Source organism: Columba livia, chromosome 4, assembly GCF_036013475.1.
Source record: "Columba livia isolate bColLiv1 breed racing homer chromosome 4, bColLiv1.pat.W.v2, whole genome shotgun sequence".
Taxonomy (NCBI): domain Eukaryota; kingdom Metazoa; phylum Chordata; class Aves; order Columbiformes; family Columbidae; genus Columba; species Columba livia.
In genome coordinates, this window is record NC_088605.1 from 41,920,537 (window position 1) to 41,943,170 (window position 22,634).

The 22,634-nt window shown below is 39.7% G+C and overlaps 1 protein-coding gene across 1 annotated transcript in view; it reads right to left on the bottom strand.

Moving 5' to 3' along the window:
• Nucleotides 1–21,707, bottom strand: part of CPE (carboxypeptidase E) — a 57,003-nt gene extending 35,296 nt beyond the window's left edge. Inside the window, exon 1 of the mRNA XM_065061397.1 lies at nucleotides 21,368–21,707. Coding sequence (XP_064917469.1) covers nucleotides 21,368–21,656 — 289 coding nt within the window. The 5' untranslated portion in view covers nucleotides 21,657–21,707. The remainder of the gene's footprint in view (nucleotides 1–21,367) is intronic.
• Between the last annotated feature and the right edge of the window lie 927 nt (nucleotides 21,708–22,634).

Sequence of the window (22,634 nt, forward strand, 5' to 3'; positions counted from 1 at the left end):
ATAAAAAATGCTTCTTCCAAGAATTTCCAAGCACTCATCTTCCTTCAGAAACACTTGTGGATTTTTAATCTATCTTACTCTATTACAGAATGTTAGAAATGGAAGAGAAATACAGGCATATTTAAACTAATAACTTAGAGAAGGAAAACGTACTTTTAAAAAATTCCTAAAATGAAGAAAATACTTAATAGATGCTAAGATTTTACTCTGGAAATCACCATGGAAATAAAAATGCTGCCATACTCCCATAGCACTTACACGTCCTTCATCTTGGGTAACAGGAGGCCAGGATTTCCTGAGGTTAAAATACAATGCAGAAGATAATCACACTGGACTTTCTCCACCAAGTCAAAATATTTCAGAAGTTATTGCAGACTTCAGGGAGAGTTAAGCTAAGCTGCCGTAAGACATCAAGTATTCTTCTCCATAATTGCTTTTAATAAAAGACCAGATAAGCTACCCCAGACAGACAATAAGATGAAATAAGAAATAACATACCATGTCAGGCTCTGAAAGGCATGAGTTCAATTCTGCTGCAGGGCTTGTTGGCAAACAAAGGGAGTGAATGGTCCCACAGCATCGCAGTGGCTGGAAAATGCCACTTTGAAACTCAGTCACTTACCCGGAAGGCTATTCTGTGATACAAACTGATGTTCTTGAGAACAGCAAATAAATACTTTGAAGAAACTGGAGTTCCTCTGAAGTAAAGGGTGAAGGAGGTTACAGCACACATGACCCAAAAACAGGGAGGACAACTGGCAGAAGATATAAACCCTGCAGCCTGTGCTCAAACAAGGCTCTCTCTCCTCCGGAGCCAGAGAAGTGGAGGTGCCAGGGGCTGAGCAACCGGTGGCCCCCACACGAGCGGTTCCTCAGTATCTTCCTGGAGATGGGATGGACACTGGCCAGTCCAGTCCAAGTGTCGTGCTCATGCTCAGAGACAAGGCAGCATCAGGCCACAAAGTTAATGTTTGCATGACCTTGTTATAATCTAGTGACAGCGGAACCATCTTTCCATCATCATTAATCCCTGTGAGATCACAACATCCACAGCATCCTGCCATTTTCACATCATTTAAAATTGCAAAGAATTGTTATGCTGGTAATCAGAAGGAAAAAAAAAAAAGGGGGGGTGGGGCGGAGATGTGGACAGGGCAGGGGAAAACATCTTAATTGGCTTCTCATGCCATAGATCTGACAAGACCAACAGGCACTGGCTTATGAATAAATGGGCAGGGATCACTTCTGGGAATGTGCTCATGTTTGTTTTCAAAATTTAATTTCCTAACTTGAATACTGTGAGATGTTTTTCCTGTCTTTTTTTGCATGACTATTTTCTTATTTCACATTTTCACCTTTTTCTCATAAACTATCTCCTTATTACTAAGTTTACACAGTTTATTACTTTCTCTCTAATTGAGTATTCTATTCTGAAAAGTAGTTTCTATATGTGACCTCACCACTGCTTAATCCTAATCCTTACCCTTTGGTTTCTGTCCATCCCCCCTGAAAAAAATTCTATTGGGCACAGTAATTAGCATCTAGACACTGGAGACCTGTTGGACACCCAAGACAGCAGCAGCTAAGCCTCCTAAATTACTGCCAAACTAATATATTTGCATTTATTCCGTTTACGGTCTTGGCAAGTGGTAAAGTAAAACTAGCACTTAGCCTCCCGGAGGACCATAATGTTGCATTTTCAAGTCCTAGGAACTGGTGGAACATCATGTGCATTGGGACAATGATGGGATATACATTGTCCCAGTTTATGTGTCAAAAGGTGAAATTATTCTAGCTTTTACCTTTCACATGTACCCAGGAGCAATGCATCTATATTTGTTATAAGTAGAATAAACTTGAATTAAGGAAAAAATACCCTTAATAGTGATATTTTGGTCCACAATACAGACCAAAATTATGTTTCATTCACAGATCACTCTCAAAAGTCAAATTAATTTAAAAAATCATATATATTGTGATTTCACTTTTACTGGAATTATGAAGTTTTGCCCAGATCTTTCAAAAAATGATAATGCTTAATAATTAACTAAAGACGGTTCTTAATTCATTGTTTCCATTCCACTTATCAGTGAAATGTAATTCCACAGAGTGTATCTATAAACACTGCTTACAATTCCTGGTTCCTGAGGAAACCCCAGAGGCACAGGTTTGAAACCACAGTCACAACATTATGACAGCTTTATCAGTTGACATGTCAAACGCAGTTCAGCACTTACATGGGAAAAATCAAAAGGTCAGGAATTTCCTTCCAGAATTCTGATTAAAAAAATAACATAATAGCAATGTAAAGAATGAAGAAACAGAGAAAAACCTTTAAAACTACAGTTATATTTTATACTTAAGTTTTATAAGTATTATACTTGAAGAAAGAAAATATGAACTAAATCATAATAAGTATAATTACATTCAATTTTACTACTTCAATTATATTTATCTTTATTATTACGGAAATGTGAAAAAATCCATTTTAAGAAGTTTAATAATATAGCAGCATCAACAATACAGTAAGAACATTCAATATCATGTTTGTGATATCAGCTAGAGACATTAATTCACACAAAAATATCAAGGAAATTCTAATATCAATAATGCCATCAGCATTGACAAAACAAGATGTTTCAACAAAGATTTCTTTCCTTGCCTATTTTCACAGAAGACCTGCATATTACAATATCTCAAATCCCATTGGGAATGAATGCCTTCGTTAAAGGCCATCTCTTTCTGGGGCTGTCTACCTCCAGATTATTAGGAAGCATAATAAATTCATATCTGTCCTTGTTAAAAATTCTGTGACACTTCCTTAATGAATGGGTTGCTTATCCTGGTCCTCTCTCCAGATTTCCATTTCAACAACCATACTGCACAAAGAAATCTTGTCAATGGAGGTGTGACAGCAGCATGGACAAGTTTAACCTACCTAAGTGGGGGACAACAGTGATGAAAATGCAGGTTTAAGCACAGGCTAGTGACAGGAAAGAGCACCCAAAAAACCCAGTCAGCTCAAAACACCCTCAGGAAAACCTCCATTAACATATTTTCATCAACACCATAGGATTCGGGTACTTGATTTTATAAAATATAAGCATACTTTCTGGTACAACTGCACTTTTAGTTCTTTGGTAGACATCCTAATGAAAGAATGGGTTTATGGGTCTCTCTTCTGAATCAGTTTGTGCTCCACAAATATATATATTACCATATATCAATATTAAAAATAATGAAACTGTCCTTGAATTTGTCCTTAACTCTTCATCAATTTTAGAGTCTGTCTGAGTCTTAGTAAATAGGCTTGCCATGATCCTTCAGAGTAAACATAACTGAACTAAGCTCACAACATGGACAGATCTTTTTAACCGGCATCAAAACACTTCTTTCTCTTTTGATATAGCCTACAGAAAATCCTTCCTAGCATAGTGGGCACTCAGTAAACATTTTCTGCTACTGCATTGTAATTGTTCACATAGCAACACAGTAACACTCTTGGGAGAATTTTGTTTCTTTTCATCCTAAGAGCTTTCACAGACTTTAACATTAGGTAGATTCTTTTACTTCTTTTCTCTATTTGTAGAGAAATAAATGAATCAGTTATTCAAGATGCACCATATGTCTCTAACCTATCTTCTCTTACCCCTTCAATACATGAGAAAGTTTTAGAAAGTTACCTTTGATATTTTTGTTCCCATTTTCTAAGACCACTTCCTTTTTAAAGTTATTTATGTTTTCCCCCTTTGAAATTACTGAATTGCAAGTGAAGCAAGCTCTTGACTTGAGCACAGTTTAGGCTTAGTAGATCTCAAAGGCTTTTGAGCCCAAAGGGAACATTTGAAACTCTTGTTTTCTGGGGGTATCTTTCATCATCCTCTGGTGAGACAGGATCGCTGTGTCTGCAGTGTTACAGATACTGGCCTCACTCTTGCAAGGAGAGCAAGCAGGCTGACCTGAGAAACCTCCCTCGAGCACACTGTAACTTTTACAGAGTTGCCAAGAAGTTCAAAATATCTTTCTCTGTAACATATAATTGTGCTTGAGGTTTTGAAGGATGGGTCAACATACGCAGGAAATCACCCACAAAAAGATTTAGTGAACAACTGAGAATGTCCATGCACCAAGAACAGCAAACTAAGACTTGAATTTCAACTATACTTTCATGCTGAAAAACCTGATTAGTAGTTGGGTGATTTTACAGAATTATTCATTCTTATTAAAAGTTATTTAACCAAATTGTGTTAGAAAAAAATAGCTTTCCCCAAGATGAAACATTGCCAGTAGAGAATTATGACCACTCCCAAAACAGTCTTGACATCCAGGAAATGAAGGAATACAAATAAAAGAGACAAAACTTGTGACTTTTGACATTTCGAAGTCCAAGAAATACATTCTTCTTCTGTAAGGCTTTGAAAATAAAAAGTAGTTTTGGAAAGGCTTTCTATCTTGTTTGGTTTTGGTGTTGTGTTTTGGTTTGGGTTTTTTTTGTTAATTTTTTCAAGAGCTTAGTAAGACAGACTATTTTTTGAAGTAGTCTGAAATGATGGTTGCTACTAGGGATAGCCAAGGATACAGGAAAAAAAAAATCAATCAGAAGTGGTTGAGTCACCATCCCTGGAAGTGTTTAAAAGATGTGTAGACATGGCATTTTGGGACATGGTTTAATGTAGTAAACTTGGCAGTGTTAGGTTAATGGTTGGACTTGATGATTCTAAAGCTCTTTTCTGACCTAAATGATTCTATGATTCAATGATAATAATTCAGAAGCCTCCATGAAACTTCACTGCTGTGGCTGATGAATGCCATCAGTGCTATTTTTAAGAATGTTAAATTGAGTATTTACCAGGCTTCTTTCCACATTTAATGTCATTGCGTTATGAAAAGGTAATTGCAGTGTGAATTTGAAGGGCTGGCAAGTTTACCAAGTATCTAGCTTTTAATGTGGAATCCTATGTAAGATAAGGACTAGTGTAAGTTTTTCCAGTCTTTAAATTTACTTTCTCTTCTTCAGTATTCAGTGACCTTTAAAGACCAGCTCAGCAAGTACCCCACTGACGGGTGCACATTCACTTCCACAATGATAAGCTTCTACTACAGCTCCCAAAAAAACAGATCCTTCACATTCAACGGCTGAGATATTTTGCATTTTCCTTTCTACAAGGATCTTTTCAAAGATTTTTTTAATATAAAATATACATGTACACATGAATAAGCACGTGCGATCAATTTTAACCTTTTATAAGCTATTTCATATTTTAATAATGGCTTATGAAGGCACATATAGCCCACCCTCTCATCTCACTTCCATAGTACTTAACAGTATAAGAAATACATTAAACTCTGGATCCCTTGGCTTCAATGGACTTCAGTGTGTGCAGAACTGAAACACAGGTAGATTTTCATGCTATTTAATTTTGACTGCTTTACTGGAAGATGCATTCATCACTGTAAACCAGTTAATGGGAAAGCTGGAAGAAATAACTTGTGACATACATTTCTTGAAATGCACTTAATGCACTTCTGATAAACTGTTTCAAAAATTAAACATACTACCTAATTTGCCAAGTGTACACAAAGAGGAATTATGCTGCATTAATCTCAATGTTTTTTTAAACAACAGAGCGTAAAAGAAGGGCAAAGAAATAGAAAGTAACTGAAGAGGATGATAACTTCACTGAAATCTGCCTGGCCCTCACTGAAAGCAATCAGAGGGAAGAGTTTGACCACACTCCTGTTGAGGCTGCTTATGAAAATCTCAATAACCAAATTAGCATTTTTCTGCAAAAATATTAATTGTGAAATTATCACAATATTTTATTAGCACACTTCCACTCCTTTACACTAGGTAAGACTCTCTGCACTTACTGTCTCTTGAACCCCCATGCTTTTATTCTCAGAGCTTTCTATTCAGACAATAACAGATCCCAGTTTATGACAGACTGCAGCAATCATCTCATCATCAGCTGAACCACTGATGTTACTATTTGTCTATTTCTTGTATGTATCTAAATGTAAACATAACTGCTACCTCCGTTCAAAGCTCTGAAATGGACATTTAATGACAGGGCTATAAACAGCATAGGAGGATCCTTGCCTGTGGTTTCTCCCTGGCATTTTTAACATCCATTTCCTTTTACAGCCACAGCTGCTTCAATTTTCCTGAGATTCTGCTGGAGATCCTCCTACAGAAAGGACAAGTTCTGCTCTAAACCACAATGCTAAAAGTAGATTGATGACTAATGTGCCATGTTCTTGTTGTAAACTACAGCTACAGCTTCCTTCTGGATAGTATAACCTTGATACAAACTATAATGCAGCCTTAAGGCTGGAGAAAACTGAAAGTCTACAAAAAAACCACATTTTCTTTAGTATCTTACGTCTCTTGTCTTTTATTTCACCTTTGCTCTATTTTGAGAGGCTGCTTTTAAAAGACAACTGCACTTATTAAAAACAAAACAAAAATAAAAAACAACAAAACAAACAAAACAACAACAACGGGGGTGGGGGACGGACATGAAAAGGAAGAAGGAAAAAAAGGAAACAGAAAAACATTTTACATTAGTCCCTGTATCAAAAAAACCACAAAAACATATTTGCTGTTCACAGTTTTCCAGGATGCATTGAGTTTAAATTAGAACTAGGGACTCATAAAGGTTTCAACCTACATTTTTTATACTAGCAATAGGGTAATGTCTACCTAACTCAATGTCCGTGCAATTAATTTCAATAGAAACAGTCTGGGAAGTGCTCCCAGGTGACAGACATGACACCAGCAATAAGCAAATCCTAACCTGTTCAGCTCTGGATGCTCACCTGTCCTTTGCAAAATACAGCTCTCTTCCTAACTCAGGTTAGTAAAATGATGCTCAAGGTCCTGCCTCATACCAAGAAAAAAACATGAGATCTGTGATATATATTTAACTGAATTTAAAGTAAACATTGCTACAAAGCAAATAAGGAACTTGCAGAGACAACATGCTTTGTTGTAGCAGGTAGTTACAGAGCAGATGGATCAGAGCAGAAGAAAACACCACCAATCATTAGAGAGGATGCTAAAGTGCCCTTAAGCAGGACCTGCAACAGGAGACTCCACCACCTCCAGCCATGTCAGATTCATATTTTTGGTTTAGATTATCCTAAACTTTTCAGTTCCCAGGAAGGAGAAAATGAAAAATGGATTGGATTGCACTAATATCTGCAGTTTCTGTGGTATTTGGGCAACAAAGGCACCAAAGGATGCCTGCAAGCTATGCAAGGACTATTGCTGCAGGATCCCAGAACAAACATCTTTCTCTGCAGAGGAAGTCAGAGGTACAGACAGGCACTAAATCTTTGTCAAGTCTTTGAGTAATACCAAAGGACACGAGTGGCCTTACATAGTGATTTCACTGGGATTAATGGAATAGCAATGGAATGCTATCCAAAGGGGTCATTTACCTGGGACAAAGCTTAGGAAGCATACATCTAACAGCAGCTCTGTTCATATTTAAGCAGAGCATTTCTGGAGCGTTTATTGATTCTTTGTACAGGAGACATTTCACTTTCTGATAAGCCAGCTGTTTCTAACTACAGGTTTCTGAAATTGCACCCATAATAGGGAATTATATTAATTAAAATAACCCACTGAATATAGAAAATGTATTGTTAAAATAGATCTATTAGATCTACAGGCCTATTGTAATGGTACTGTGAGAAGAACTTGTCATTAGCCACTTATGGCTGGTTATTTTAAATGCACATTTCCATATCATTAGTTTTCAGGGCTACCAGTAAAACAGATAACAAAATATATGATAAACTGATCTATGTTCATTCCACTTCACATTAACAATGAATTTTAAGAATCGGGTTGAACACTCCAGATGACAAAGCCTGGTTGCAACTATTTCAATTTCAGACAGTCCAAGTCATCACACTTTGCAACTCAGTATAATGTTAAGTAGCTCAAACACCATTCCAGATGGTATTGTTTCTCAGTCTTTCCTCACACTGAAAGAACCTGGGCTCATTTAAGTGCTATGGAAATGCAGCAAGAATGGAAGCATCATTCCATCCTGGAAATTAATGGAATGAAGAAAAAAAAAAAAGTTCATTCCCAGACTGTAAATATTGATACATCAAATTTCCGTATCTGGAGAACAGAAACAAACCAAACACTGTGAAAGCATGAAGCAGCATCTGGCCAAAATAGATGGCTTCAGAAATTAAGCTTTTAAGTATAAATATTTTCCAAGAAACTATAACTTCTGATTATAAATCTGGAAAGCAATAGTTAGAGCTATGCCTTGCATTGCTAAGGGCACCCAGGAGACCTCTTGTGCCAAGTGGTGTTGGTGGCTTACACTCTCACTCCTCGGGGCTGGTCCCTTCTGACCACCCCCACAGTGGGACAAGGCTACAATGGGCCCTATCAGGTGTCTTTAAGAAGTAATTATTTGTGGGTTTATCTAGTTTGAAGTGCCTGCAATCACATGAGGGCTGTGCCACAGCCTCTCATGCTGATTTTAATAGCACAACACCATGAAAGTGTGTGGCATACCCTGGGTGGGTTGCAAAATTAGGTAGATGTACGTGATGCTCTGAAACATGATGAGGTAACACTGGAAGACTGCTCAGGGATCACAGCGGCAAGCAGTCCTGCGGCAGTCCTGTCCACATCACCATGAGGCAGGTCTTAGGGTGATCAGTCCCCAAAACTGCACCCAAGCTTTGTCTGAGAGAGAACTGGATGACAAGTTTCAAGAAAAAGCCAGGGAGCAAACCAACTTGCAAACAAGAAACCGGTGCTTGAGAATAGGCTGGGGAGATAAGTTATTATATTTGGCTTTCTTCATGTGCCCTATATTCATTCTGACAGAATTAAAACAGAACTAAGCTGTAAAAACATTAAGCATCAAATATAATCATTCTAAAGCTATTTGAAAGAGCTAGAACATACACAGCTATGTATTTCTTGGGTCTTGTGTTTGAAGTGAAATTATACAAAGAATTTATTCTGGCATCAAAGTCAGAGCTCCAGAATAAAAGCTTAAAACCTAAAGATTTGTGAAATAGATCCCAAGTCCTCATTTCATTTTACTATTGTACTACACAGTACACTACTGATATCCATTGAATATCACATCAGTATCTGTGGACAAGTGTTACACAGCTGCAGAACACCATTGTGAATGCTTTTGATCAGTAACTTCAGAACACTGGTAACTTGAGAATGTAAAAATGTTTCCATCCCTATGCTTTCACAGTGTTTATTATCAAATAGTTTTAAGTCAGTCCAGGAGAACAAAGCCTCCAGCTAGTTTTCCCTCCAGCCACTTTTCTTGTAACACTCCACCACAGACAGACCTCTACACTGGAACTCATAATCTCAGACAGAAACGTTTTCTGGCTATTATTTAGTCACTCTTTAATCATCCATCTCTGTCGGTGGAAAAACTCTTGAGAATTATTAAGCATCAAGATAATAATTATCAAAGAGAAAAATAGTGAAAATTTAGAAGCCTCTGAGGAATATCAGCGCTGTCACATAAGCTCCTTTAGAAGAGAACTCCCACTCCAGAGTGGTATTAAGAAAAGCAGATGAAGACTCACAGCCATAAATAGATCACAGATAAGGTTTATCTATCTTGGTCTTTACAAACTGCCTTTCCTATCAGATAATTTCCTACAAAATATTTTCCAACATTATACAGTCAAACTAAAATAAAATATTTCTTCTTCAAAGCATGGACTCCCAAGTAACCTAAAGAGGCTCTGTTTGGTTAGACCTTATTTTGTTTATTTAACACTATGACATACTTTTCCTTAATACACAATACAATGAGAAATATGATCTTGTGCTTGTTCTAGGTGGTGGAGCTCCCAGAAAGCTTCAAAGTGTACAGTGAAAAGGTTTATTTTTTTGAAGAGAAACATGGCTGCCTCCACAAACACATCTGAAGAAATACGCAAAAGTGCATGTTTGTGCAGTGAATATTTTAAATGTGCACTGAATATAAGACAAGCTTCTGAAATTCCCCACGCTGCTTCCCAAAGCCCTGCTTCATCTCTGTACAGGCTGTGACTTTTCAGAATATTTTCAGTGCATGAGGCAGCTTTTTAAAGACCTCTTGACTCTTGTAACTCATCTTAGAAACATAAATCAAACTACGTTGGCCAACTCTTTCCCTAACAGAACTGTACCTTTAAATACCACTAGGGCCAGATGGTCTCAGCATATAAAGCAGCATGAGACAACATATTAATGCTACTCAAACAAGCAACTTGTGCTTGCAGCAGACCAATGAAATCAGTCTTGGGCTGCTAATCCTCTCTGTCTCCATGGCAACATCTATTTCAGTCAATTCTTCAGTTTTCAAGTCAGATGCGCATGTTGTCAGGTTCTTTTTCACTTTGTATTGGCCACCGTTATAATACAGAATATATTTTTATCAGCTACTCCATGGAGTATCAAAGAACTCATGCTCCTCTGTTTCTATTTATTTACAGACTTTGCCACTCAAGATTTATGCTATAAGATTTCCACTGAAGATTTTTACTATTTATTTCCACTATGGATCTGTTCCCCTAACTGTAACACATGGAAACCTTACAAATATAGATGTCTCTGTTGCCACTCTTCCTACCAGCACTGGAAGAAAAGGGAGAATTAGTACTTTCTTCACACTCCTCTGCTAACAAGGCAGACTTTTAAACATCATCATCAACAAGAAAAATAAATTGTATATTTGCAGCAGGTAAATGGGGAGAGAAATTCTTGACTCCTCCTCATCTTATGTCCATTAGCATAGCTGAGTCAGCACAAATATTGGTGCTATTTGCTACTAGGAAAAATCTGTCAGGAGGCAGGTAGGAACTGCATCTTAAAGGTTGATCAAATGCTGAACTGCATGCAATCTATCAAGTACATATTTATATATTTCGTACATGGCATAGCCACACACTAACCTGCGGCATGAAAGATGAGGACCTAGGCACATAGATGAGAACCTGAGGCACAGGGAGAGGATGTTATTTTCCAGAAAGATAAGAAATACACAGTAGAGCCAGGAAAGAAGCCAGACATCCGTTATCACAAAACCACTTTTCCTCTCTGTGAAACAGCTTCCTACAATGACAATGTATAAACATGTGATAGCCCAGCTCCCAACTCCACAGCTTTTTCTTCTCTCCATCTCACTATGTATTGATGTCACCAAAAAGAAAGAAGAAATTTCATCCAAATAGGCATAAACTTTGACCACTCATTCCTTAACTGCAGGCTATTAGAGAACTGAAGTCACATTTAGCCCTCTTTTCTAAGGGCACACACACAAGTTGACTTGAGCATCAGAATTTGTCAGCCTCCTGCTTATAACCAAGATTCACATCTCCCAGTGACTTCAGTTTGATCTGTAGATGCTCAGCAGCTGGGCAGCAGGAGAAATGAAACCCCTGTCTAGTTTATATCTGTCGAAAATCTGACATGGAGAGTCAGCTTACCATAACCATAAAGCTCCCTTCGAAGTAATGATCTTGTACATATGTAAAAAGTGTGTGTTTATATTGTAGACTCACCCCAGGTTTGCTTACAGTTCTAAAACTGTGCTCTTGTGCAGTAAGCCAAAATGCAGAGCCAGCCAAAACTATAAAACCTTCAGTTTAGCATAGGAAAAAAAGGCTAATTTTGAGCAATTAATGTGCAAGGAGTCCACTGTTCATAACAGTGAAGAACAGCAATATGTAACTGAAAGACAGTCACACCGTGGGCTCTTTTTTACTTTTGATGGACACAAAAGGACATTCAAATGACATGTTTCATAGCTAGAAACCTCATACTTTCTGAATACCAAAAACTACTACTCGGTCATTAGACTGATATAACAGCAAGGATGCCTTTGCCAAGAAAACAGCTCATTATACCTTGGCCAGTTGGATGTCCCACCTGATCAAGCAATTCTTTCCAGTTGGCATTAAGGCAGATCCACATCTAAGGATAAGTATTCCCAATGGCAGTATTCCCAATCCCACTGCAGGCAGGCTCTGCAGACAAAGCAGGATCTACCTTTGGTTGTAAATCAGGCAACTCATGCTCCACGGTCATTAACAGCTCCATACAAAGAATGACTATCTCAGCTTGCTCCACAGGACTTACAAGTAAACAAGGATGTCAGGTTTTGCTCATAATTTAATATGAACAACTACCAGGAAGCAGCTACTAGCTTATAGAGTTGTAAAAGTCTCACTTCAGAAAAATAATTAATTAAAAACAAATGTTTACTGCCTTTGAACAAACTGCCAACCACAGGTTTATGATTCAAGTTTCTCTCTTACCTGGCCGTTGTAGCTACACAGACATGTTTCTAACATAGTGAACCAAACCCCTCTAACAATCAAGCCATTACTTGCTGCTGTCATGGGAAGACATGTCTGGTGCTGATTCAGCTAGGACAAAACAAGCACACTACAAGAAACCTCCACTCCGAAGGGCATTATGGATAAAGACTGCACTTGTAGCCTAGAGTCCTTATCCCCAAGAGTGCACCTGAAAGGACTAAGCAAGGTGACAACTTCAGTGACACAGGGCAGCTATCATGTCACAGTACATACCATCGTTTTGAAGAACCACAGAATGGCTGGGGTTGGAAGGGACCTCTAGAGATCAAGTCATCTAGTTTCTTCATAATATGGCAGAACTCCGATTCCAGAAACCCAAATCCCAGCAAGTCAAGCAGCCTTCTCCAGCACTGTTGTTCTGAGAAGCCCCTAACCCACTCTCTGTACAGCACCAGCTTTCAGCCTTAAACCTGAGCTAACACACGCAGATCTGTGGCCACCAAAAGAGCTCAGATTCACATCACACTGCAAATCAAATCTCCCTACCCTGCTACCATTTTACTGATAAGGATTTTTATTTTTTCAGCCTTTTAACTGCAAAGACTCTTGGTGTCTTCATCTAGCCTCAGCATACAAGAAAGTAAGCTTCCAATATAACATTCTGTTCCCACTGAATTCACTGAACCCTGGCTTTTCATTTGAGACTTACTCCAAAATGCAGTAGATGAACTATACACCCTTCACTCCACTGCTCCTGATCCTACCTATTACCTTAATTAACTGACCCAGAAGCTTTGAAGTACACACTGCAGTTTTCACTTCTCCTTGATTCCACAACATTTCTAAAGAGAATTCAGCTACAAATCCATTTTAATTGCCAATCCAATCAGGGAAAAAAAAAACCAAACCAAAACAAAACAAGAGTCTGTGGTAATACAGGATCAAGACTTTTGTTTAAAAAGAAAATGTAGACTAAAAAAAGACATGACATATGAATTAAATAGGTTTGAAGACTTAACAATGTAAATTAATCTGCTGAGATCAGATAAGGCTCATAAATAGTATGTTTCACAAAGCAAGCATATAAAGCACAACAAGGTACTTTACATGATGACACATGAAGGCTGGGATTCTTCAGGTCTTATCCATATGCTCTTGCACATGTTCCTAAGTTAAAAGCCTGCCCAATGTCAGCTCCTCTATAATCAGTAGAGAAAAGAGACATTTTCAGAGGAGAGTGCAGCCCAATCGAGTGGTCTGCCTACTAATGAGCAAAGAGAAATTTTAGCATGTAGGCTTCTAAATCAAGTACCACATTTGAAGCCAAAAATTAGGTGGAATAAACACAGAATTAATTCTGAATTAGTTTTGATACTGAATTATTGGCTGAGCCTAGTAGCAAGTCCATTGTTACAACCAAAAATTTGTGTTTATTACGGAATAGGAAGATCTGTCTTGCAATTTTCACTCTCTATGTAATTTAAAGGCTTGAGATATTGATCACTAAATTATAGAAAAATAAACAGTTTCTTCTGAATGAAGTAAATTGAGAATTAATATAATAGCAAGGTCAATTTTTGATAAATCACATTATTACAATTTACTGCTTTAACAAATTGTCTCATGAAATCTCAGGAAATCACTGTGCTTTATACACTTCTCATTAATTCTCTGGAGTTCTTGTTAATGTCACCATAATAAAACGTCCCTTTAATCCCAATCAACAACAAAGCAGGCTCACCTCCTGTTTTCACTTGAAACTGTTAAGGCATTCTACAGATGTGGGAGGTGATGACAACTCTTTTCTTCAAAGGAAATCAAAGTAATCAACTCTTTCAAAAGGAGATTGTCAAAACCAGCCTGGATCGGATCAACAAACTCTGAATGCTCTACATACTCAGACTAATTGTAAGCCTGAAAAATAAAACAACTGCCTTCTGTAAAGCTATGTTTATTCTTAACAATTATCACCCTTTTTACTATAACTTGGTTGTCCTTTGTGTTATTCCAGCAAATAAAAGAGAAACTTCTGAGATGCAGCAGCTGGGATCCATAGGGTTTTCAATAGGGTTTTCGCAGGTAGCGCACAGCCTCTCAATGCTTTTTTAAGTGATCTTACAAAAAGAGATTTAAATACCTCAGCCATTTAAACAATTTGGAGTAAGGCTATTGTATCTCTAGAAAGCACTGCAGACACTGCCTAGCACAGCTGCCTAACAACATTTACTGTGAATTTCCATTGACTTCAAGGGGAATGTGAATGGCATTAACAACTAACTGCAAATGTGATCTGTGAATGTACATACATCTCCTTGACTTTCATCAGTTTTGTGAGCACATTTTTGCCTTGGTATTCTACATGTCTGTTTTTAGCTGAACACTAAAACTGAAATAGGAAGGTATATTATTTAATTAGGAAAGAAAGTATTAAGGAAGAAAAATCTATTTTAAAAAACCTGAGTGTTACCAAGTACATGATGAAAAAATATTAAGTTATCCAAGGCTCTTAAAAATAAAACAGATGTTTTTGAGAAACTCACTCAGCATGTACAGCCAGCCAGCCATCTTATTGCCAGCAAATCCTACAGCACTCTTGAGACCCGCACAACCTACAGAATCTGCAAAGGACATTGGACATCCCACTCCGAATTCAGGCAGCATTAAAATTGTGCTGCCAGAGACTACTCCAGGCCAAATCCTGGCTGGGAGGCTCCGGGGGACTACCCTAAGTGCACTACAGCCCATCAGGGATTTCACTGGAAAGTTAATTACAGTCTCTCTGTCTTCTGCAGAACGAGTAAGGTACAACCAGCCCCAGATTTACACTCCCACAGGCAAGTCAGTAGCAGATCCCCTGTAGTGTTTAATGGGAAAGCCAGAACATCCTCACAAGCTCTGAAAGAAAAATCTGTTCCCTGACGCACAAAGCAAAGAAAAATCCAAATGCACAAAGCTACGTGAATAACAGGCTCAACCACGTTTTATTCTGCATTTTATTTTATACGTCCCTGCAGAGACACCAGCAGCTGCCCTGCTCAGGCTCTCAGTTTGGTGCTGCCCAAAGAGCAGCTTACCTTTAAAGAGGATTGCAAACATAAGCTGTGAGAGAAGGAGAGAAGATAAACCACAGCTGACAGAAAAATGTGACAGCATATTGTGTTCAGCACAGCACCTCCTGTACTCCTGATACAAAGTGTTTTGCTTATATTCACTCATTTACAGCCCCCACCTTTGTGCAATGTAGCTGAATGGACATGAACTCTGTGCTCTTGCATTTACCAGTAAGCAGTCTGTATCCTTCAACACCTTCCTTCAGAAGGGGAACACTAAACAAGTGGCCATTGACAAAAAGTGATGTTTGCTTAAACCTAAAGCATACAAAGATTAGGCTTACTCTCTAATATCTAGATTTAATAACAAGCTCTTGCCATATACAATTTGTTGATGCTCTGCAAACTGGGAAACATTAACAGGACCCATCAAAAAGCTCACAAGATTTTTACTTGCAAATTCCAAGCATAAGGAAAAGAAGCTTTACAAAATCAAGTGAAATTAATTGTAAGTGATAAAATTAGAATGGTTGCATCTGATGACATCACTGTAACCAAGAGACAAGCCGCATGCTTTCTTACATCACTGCTAGAGTGCCCTGCCACCCACCTGAGCACTGCATTCACCCATCAGGTCCATAAGTAGTGGAGACTGGTCACCCCCCTCCAGGACTACCATGCCAAGGGGTACAGCAGATTCCTGCCCACTCTGGGCTGAAATCACAGTAGCCTGCTATATGTTTGTTTCTTCTGTTTGCTGCTGTTTTGGTTTGGTTTTGTTTTTTGTTTTTTGTTTTTTTTTTCCCCCAAAGAGCAGCACCTGCTCATGGTTCTCTGGAAAGACTGCAGAATCATTTAAATTACAATAAGCTCATGGTTCTCTGGAAAGGCGGCAGACTCATTTAAATTACAATAATTTTTAAAGTATTAAAAAATTGCTTTGTGCAAAAGTGAAATACAAACATTACAAGCAAAAATTTTTTTCCCTGAGAATTTGTTGGCTTTACTTATCACAGTTTCTTATCACAGAAAGTATCAGCTCACGTGGTTGGTGCCCACAGCTGAATGAAGGAGTACTTCAATGAGAGAAAAAACCCTAGGTATGGTTTCCATATTAGCAGCAGATCTTGGATTTCCCCATTCATTAATATACAGTAAAGGCACGATTTTCACTTCTCTTTTAGTCAGCCTTTAATTGTGTTTTTACAGGAGGAAATGGTTCCAGCACTGCAGGGCTGGAGTGGGAGACACTGAGAGCCTGAGGATGGGTGGCTTTTGTTGGAGCCAGTAGAAAAGCTGCAATTTGGGAAGTCAAGCAGCTTATTTAGGCTCAGTGCCAGCACTGACCCACCCAACCCACTTCCTCACCATGATGAGTGGGGTCTTTGATGAAGTGATGGGTCCAAGGATTAATGTAGCTGAGTCGCACCTCATAAAACCAACTGAAGTCACACCCATGGGGTCCTACAGGTGCTCCGAGTCACAACTGTGCTGCTGGCCTCAGCCGCCATGTGCTCCTGCCTCACCCAAGACCTGCTTCCCTGGCTCACAGCGTTTCATTGTTGTTCAAAACTGACAAGTCCAAAGCATGCAATTTTCTAGAAAATCAGATGTCTCAGTCAACTACAAATAAATGTTTTCCTTCTATTTGAAGTATTATAAAAGATGCTTGTCATTAACATTGAAAACAACTTTGAAAAACTACAAAAAATTTTGTTTCCAAAATTCCATTATTCTGATATATTCCTTTCCTCTAGCATGAACAATTTGATGAAAACATCACAAATTTGCAGATCATTTTGTTGTCATAAAATTGGTATTTTCATCCATCCTCTTTCCCCTCCATTTGATGCAGAAGTAATTTTCAGAGTCTGCATCTGTAACACACATAACCAGTCAATCGATAAGCCTTAACTCGATGATTCCTTCACTAAACTAATCACTGAAAAATAACCACTATAAAAATCTTAGGTTTTTTTTTTCTAAATGTAGTTGAGAGAAAATTTTCTGTAAACAGAAAAATAATACCTAAGAGTCTTGAAAGTGTCAGAATGTTGAATTTTCACATTCAAATTGAAATGGTAATGGAGGGGACTGTTCTCACACCACCAAAATCAATGGTAAAAATGAGTCAGAAGTGGCAGCACGCCTAAGCAAGTGTTTGAATGTTAATGGCAGAGGAACTATTCCAAACATATTTCATTGCTATTAAAGAATTCAAACTTATGCTCAAAATAATTTTAGTTATGGTAATAAAAAAGCCTCAAGAGATCAGCATCCATTGGGTGTTTGTTCAAGAGAAAATCAGATATCCAAAGCAAGAGCCTATTTCCACTCTCAGGAAAGGAATTCAGGAGTCAGTATTCTCTTGCACCTGAATTAAGGCAAAAGATTGTTTAGCTTGTCCCAAAAATAAACTGTGCTTTACTAACAACTATCCCCTGTTTTCCCTTGGTGCACCATCAACTTCCCACAATCTCTTTCTCCTTGTTTATCACCTTGCTGCCCCCCATCTTCTGTCAACTTTGCTAATTTTTGGCAAGTACTGGAACAAAATTGTATTTTCTCATGTAATCAAAGCTACTCCAAAATGTTTTGATCACTTCCAGTCCAGGTTCACATAACACCTTCTACACGTAACTGCTGATAAGGTCTCATTCAAGTCTTCCTCTGCCTTAACTGCCTAGCACCCAACAACTCAAAGTGAGGTTATCTGCATGGAATAGGGGCCTTAGTACAACAGTGTTTGTTAAAGTTCAAATATCTTCATTTCTGGGTTTTGCTTCTCCTTATTCAAGGGCTTCATTTTCATCAACAGTTGCAAGCTCTAATATCCCACACAGGTGCAGTACCAGCCCAAAGAAATTGCTGCCACAAAGAAAAAAAAAATTAAAAAGGCAAAATATTAGACCAAACATTGTTTGGCATAAACCAGAAGGGAAGCACGGATAGTGTGGTGTTCAAGTCTGTGGAGAAGGCAGCACATTCTCCAAACACTTAATGCAGGATCAGAAACTTTAGGCAGTCCCATGATTTTGGCATTTAGTATATCTCTGGGAAGAACTCAGCAAAGCCTGTGCTCGTCTTCCAAGTGACTAATCCGGGTTCCCAAGATTGGCCAAGACCCTTTGCATGCTTATACAAGAAAACAGACTGGCTCATATGCAGTCATGCTTGTTTCCAATTCAGGTCCTTAAGAAAAAATCCTCATACTCCATATTTACCTCAGCAAAAGATGAGGCCTTAACAATTTGTTCCAGTTGCTTCATTCACTAAGTATTTGTTCCAGTTGCTTTGGAAGTCTAAAGCATGTTTCTAAAATTTTCCTATTTCTCTCATATATTTTTTTCAAATATTGCATATACATTACAAATTTATTTTCAAAAATCGTTGATATTCTAAAACAAAAGTTAATTTATGTGCTTGCATACAACCAAATGCATACACACAATGCTGCACAGCCATGCAATACGCGTGATTGTGCAATGTTTGCATGTATGTGCAGTAGTTGATTTACTCAGTACAAAGCCTCTTTATCCAGTACAAAGTGTCTTTATGGATCCTCTGCTGACACTTTCCTGATTTATTTTGTCATCAACTTGCTCACTAAGTGAACAGAAACATTTTTTTTGTTTTCACAGCAGCTCACTACATAATTCAGATACTGTCTCTGCATACTCACTAGGCTTCTAGAAGCGTGAACTCTCTGCAGACCATAAACCTATTAGCCACAGCATATATTTTGTTTATACTTATTTATAATTTAAAATAAACCATGTGACACTCAGAATATCTTGTAAGAGCATGTTATGTTCAGGAATAACAACTTCTTAGCCTGTTGTGAAAAAAGAAAAAATAACTATGTGTATGTTTGTGTGTCTGTGAATCTCTCTGTCATTTTTTAACAATAGATAAATTGGGTCCTGATCCTGTAAGCTTTAATCACACAAAATATCCTTATTCATGTCATTGCCCTGGGAATCAAGTGTGGATGTTCAGAGTGAGCCAGGATCCTCCCTCAGGTAAGAGCTGCAGAATCAGCCTCATTTTTCCTGCCAAGGCTGGTACAAGGCTTCACTTCTTTTACTGCACAGCTTAAAAAAAAGCTCACATAGAAAACCAAACAGGGCTACCTTTTATTACGTAGCAGAAGAAAGAGCATGTTACTAAGAAGAAAATGCCTCTAATACAACCTTAGGTGCTTAGACTCTGGAACAAAGCAGCAGGGATGTTATCAGTGCCTTTATAATTATTTCAAAGAGCACAACCATAACTAGGCATAGGGCCTTGATCATTACCCTTCCTAAAAAGATCCTGAGTTTCTCTCATGTGCCACTGCAAATAGCAAAAGCTGCAGCAGTTCTCCACTTTTCGATAAATGCTCAGCACCTCGCAGAATGAGACAGAGGATTTAAAGAAAACAATGAATTTGCTCTGGTTCAAACCCTGGTTAATCTTCTGCAAAAAACAGCATTTTCAGCATCCACCACTAAAGATTACCAGGACTCATCACATTCCCTGACATGTGATTTGGACATTACAACATGTGGCATTTTCCTCTATAAGGCTCCCTTTGTGAGGGACCGAGCACATTCTAGGAAATTACTGACATTCACCGTAGTTTGTATGTGGATGCACTCCATAGGAAATTTTCTTTTCTGCAGTTTGTTATTGCTCATTGATACAAAGCTGGATTCTCTTTTGCTTGAGCAATGAAGGTTTCCAATGAGAAACCCTTTCTCACGCCCCTGACACCAAGAGGAAAAGGACCGTGTCTCTAGGAAGAGCTACAGCCCCATCTCAGATAGCACAGAGGGCTCTTATCCCTGTTTCAGCTGGCCTGACAGAAATGCCAACCAAATGAGCTACAGCGACTGTACCCTGACAGTAACGCAAAGTCACAATAGCAATTGTACGTCATTCTAGAATGTAAATTACATAGTGGCGGTATATAGTTAGCTTCAGGATCACCCTTCATATCAATATGGCACGAAACGATCAAGAAATTTTTCAAATTTCCTACATTTTCCATTTCAATGCAATGCTTTGCTACCCTACCTTCCTCTTCTGTGTTCCTTATGTCCAATATCGTATAACCTCTAGGTTTTATCAGTAGTCCTAATGCAGTCAGTAAAAATCTAAGTCTCTTGAGGATGCAAAGCAAGGCTATATTCAGGTCACATAGCATAACATTGAGCACTAATTTCATAGACCAAATCCCCACAGAAGTGATGTCTCCACCTAAAAATCATGGACTTCCAGACCTGTTCTATAACCTACCAAGGGAAATGTGAGGCTATGACTGCAGGTGGCTTATGGTTGGGCCTCAGGTACTGAGCGGCTGTCAAGATTGAGCATTTTCGTGTATAGACGTAAGTGACACTATCAACTCTGAAATTGGAAACGATGAAAAATGCACACTCGTAGGTGTAAAAAAAAATGCACAGCATCAATCACATCCTCTTTTATAAAAAATGTCTCAAACCCCAGGTGCACATAACCACATACCCTGAGACATCTGTGCAAACGTCTGTAGTGTGCCACGGTAACATGGTTTCCAGGCAGCCTGGCCGTGTTACAAACCTCACACAGGCACATTCAGATTCGATGTTTTTTTCCCCGACAGTCTGGTTCGTGCCAGGGAATGGGGAGGCCAACGCCTTCCCTTTCAGCACATCTGCACCAGCTGCTTCCCTGCAGAGCTGATGGGAGCGTGTACATTCCCGATTGCTGCTGCATCTTCGGATGTTTCGTTGCGATTTTAGCACAGGGCGCTAAATCTAACGACAGCAAGAGGAGGGACTCAGCTTTGCGCTGAGTGCAAGGCGATCACTAGTAGCCGGTGCCTCTACCAGAGAGAATATTTTAGGGACCGCACCTCCTCAGTGCCGCCGGACCCCGGGCCCAAGGCAGCAGCCCCGCTCCGCCCCGCCGCTACCTGCCACCAGGTGCGGGCACGGCCGGGGGCCGCCCGCCGCTGCCGCCGCCCCCCTTACCGGGCTCATGCTCGCCGGGGCGGTCGGACACCTCGATGACCAGCAGCTCTCGGCCCTCGGCGCTGCGCCCCACCGTGTAGATCCTGCTGATGGCCGGGCACTGCAGCCAGACGGCCACCAGCGCCTCCCGCAGCTCGGCGTACCGGTGGTACTCGAAGGAGATGCCCTCCTCGGCGCTCAGCCGCCGCCGCCGGCTGGCCGCTCCCCCCAGCCCCGGCCCGGCCGCCGGCTCTGCCGCCTGGCAGGCAGCGAGCAGCCCGCAGAGCACCAGCAGCAGCCGCAGCGCCATCCCGCCCGCCTGCCCGCGGCCGCGCAGCTGCCGCCGGTCCCGGCGGGAGGGAGGGAGGATGGAGCGGGGGGCGGGCGGAGGGGAGGGACCGACCGCTCCGCCCGGCTACGCGGGCCTCGGTGCGGGGAGAGAGAGCGCCCCGCGGAGGGCCCCGCGGTAGCGAAGGCACCAAAGCTGTTGTCATCAACCAGGTGCAGAAAAGCACGAGTCCGGGGTCAGGATCTCCACCATCGTTTTTTTGTTTCTTTGTTTTTTTATTTAGTGAAACAGAATCATAGAATCAGTTGGAAGGGGCACACAAGGATCATGGAGTCCAGCTCCTCTCCCTGCACACGACAACCCCACAGTTCACACCATGTGTCTGAGGGCATTGTCCAGTCTATTCTCGAACACTGTCAGGCTTGGAGTTGTGGCTGCCTCCCTGGGGAACCTGCTCCAGCAAAATACTTTTATCCCACATGGCAGCAGCATTCATGAAGAGTTAACCCACTGGCAAAAACCTAAATAGACCAGGCAGACGGGTCCACAGCACCTTCAAATAGTACTACTGCAGAAGAACACAAATGTATTTGATCGACCTCTCAAGTAAAATTGTAAACAAAATGGCTCATTATCTTTAAGGTACCTGTGCTGCATTACAGAAGCTTGGAGAGCAAATTCTGTTATGTTCAATGGGAATGCTCTTGTGAGGAACCATTTGCAATATATTAATGAGTGTCTTCTAGACCACAGATACTACAGGACTTCTGAAGCCATCTGTTTTTCAACCTGTTGTTATAGGCATTGATGTTTAGACTACATCGAAGCAGTCTGTAAAGGACCACCGATAAATGCGAAAGGATAAATGCTAATGAACAACTTGCATATCAGTTTTATTATTATTTTTAAAGGACACAAAGCCTCACTGGAAAATTTTGAGGGGTTAAAAATTTCAAAATTTTGAAAATCACACATCCAATTCAGCCTTCTGTAAATAGA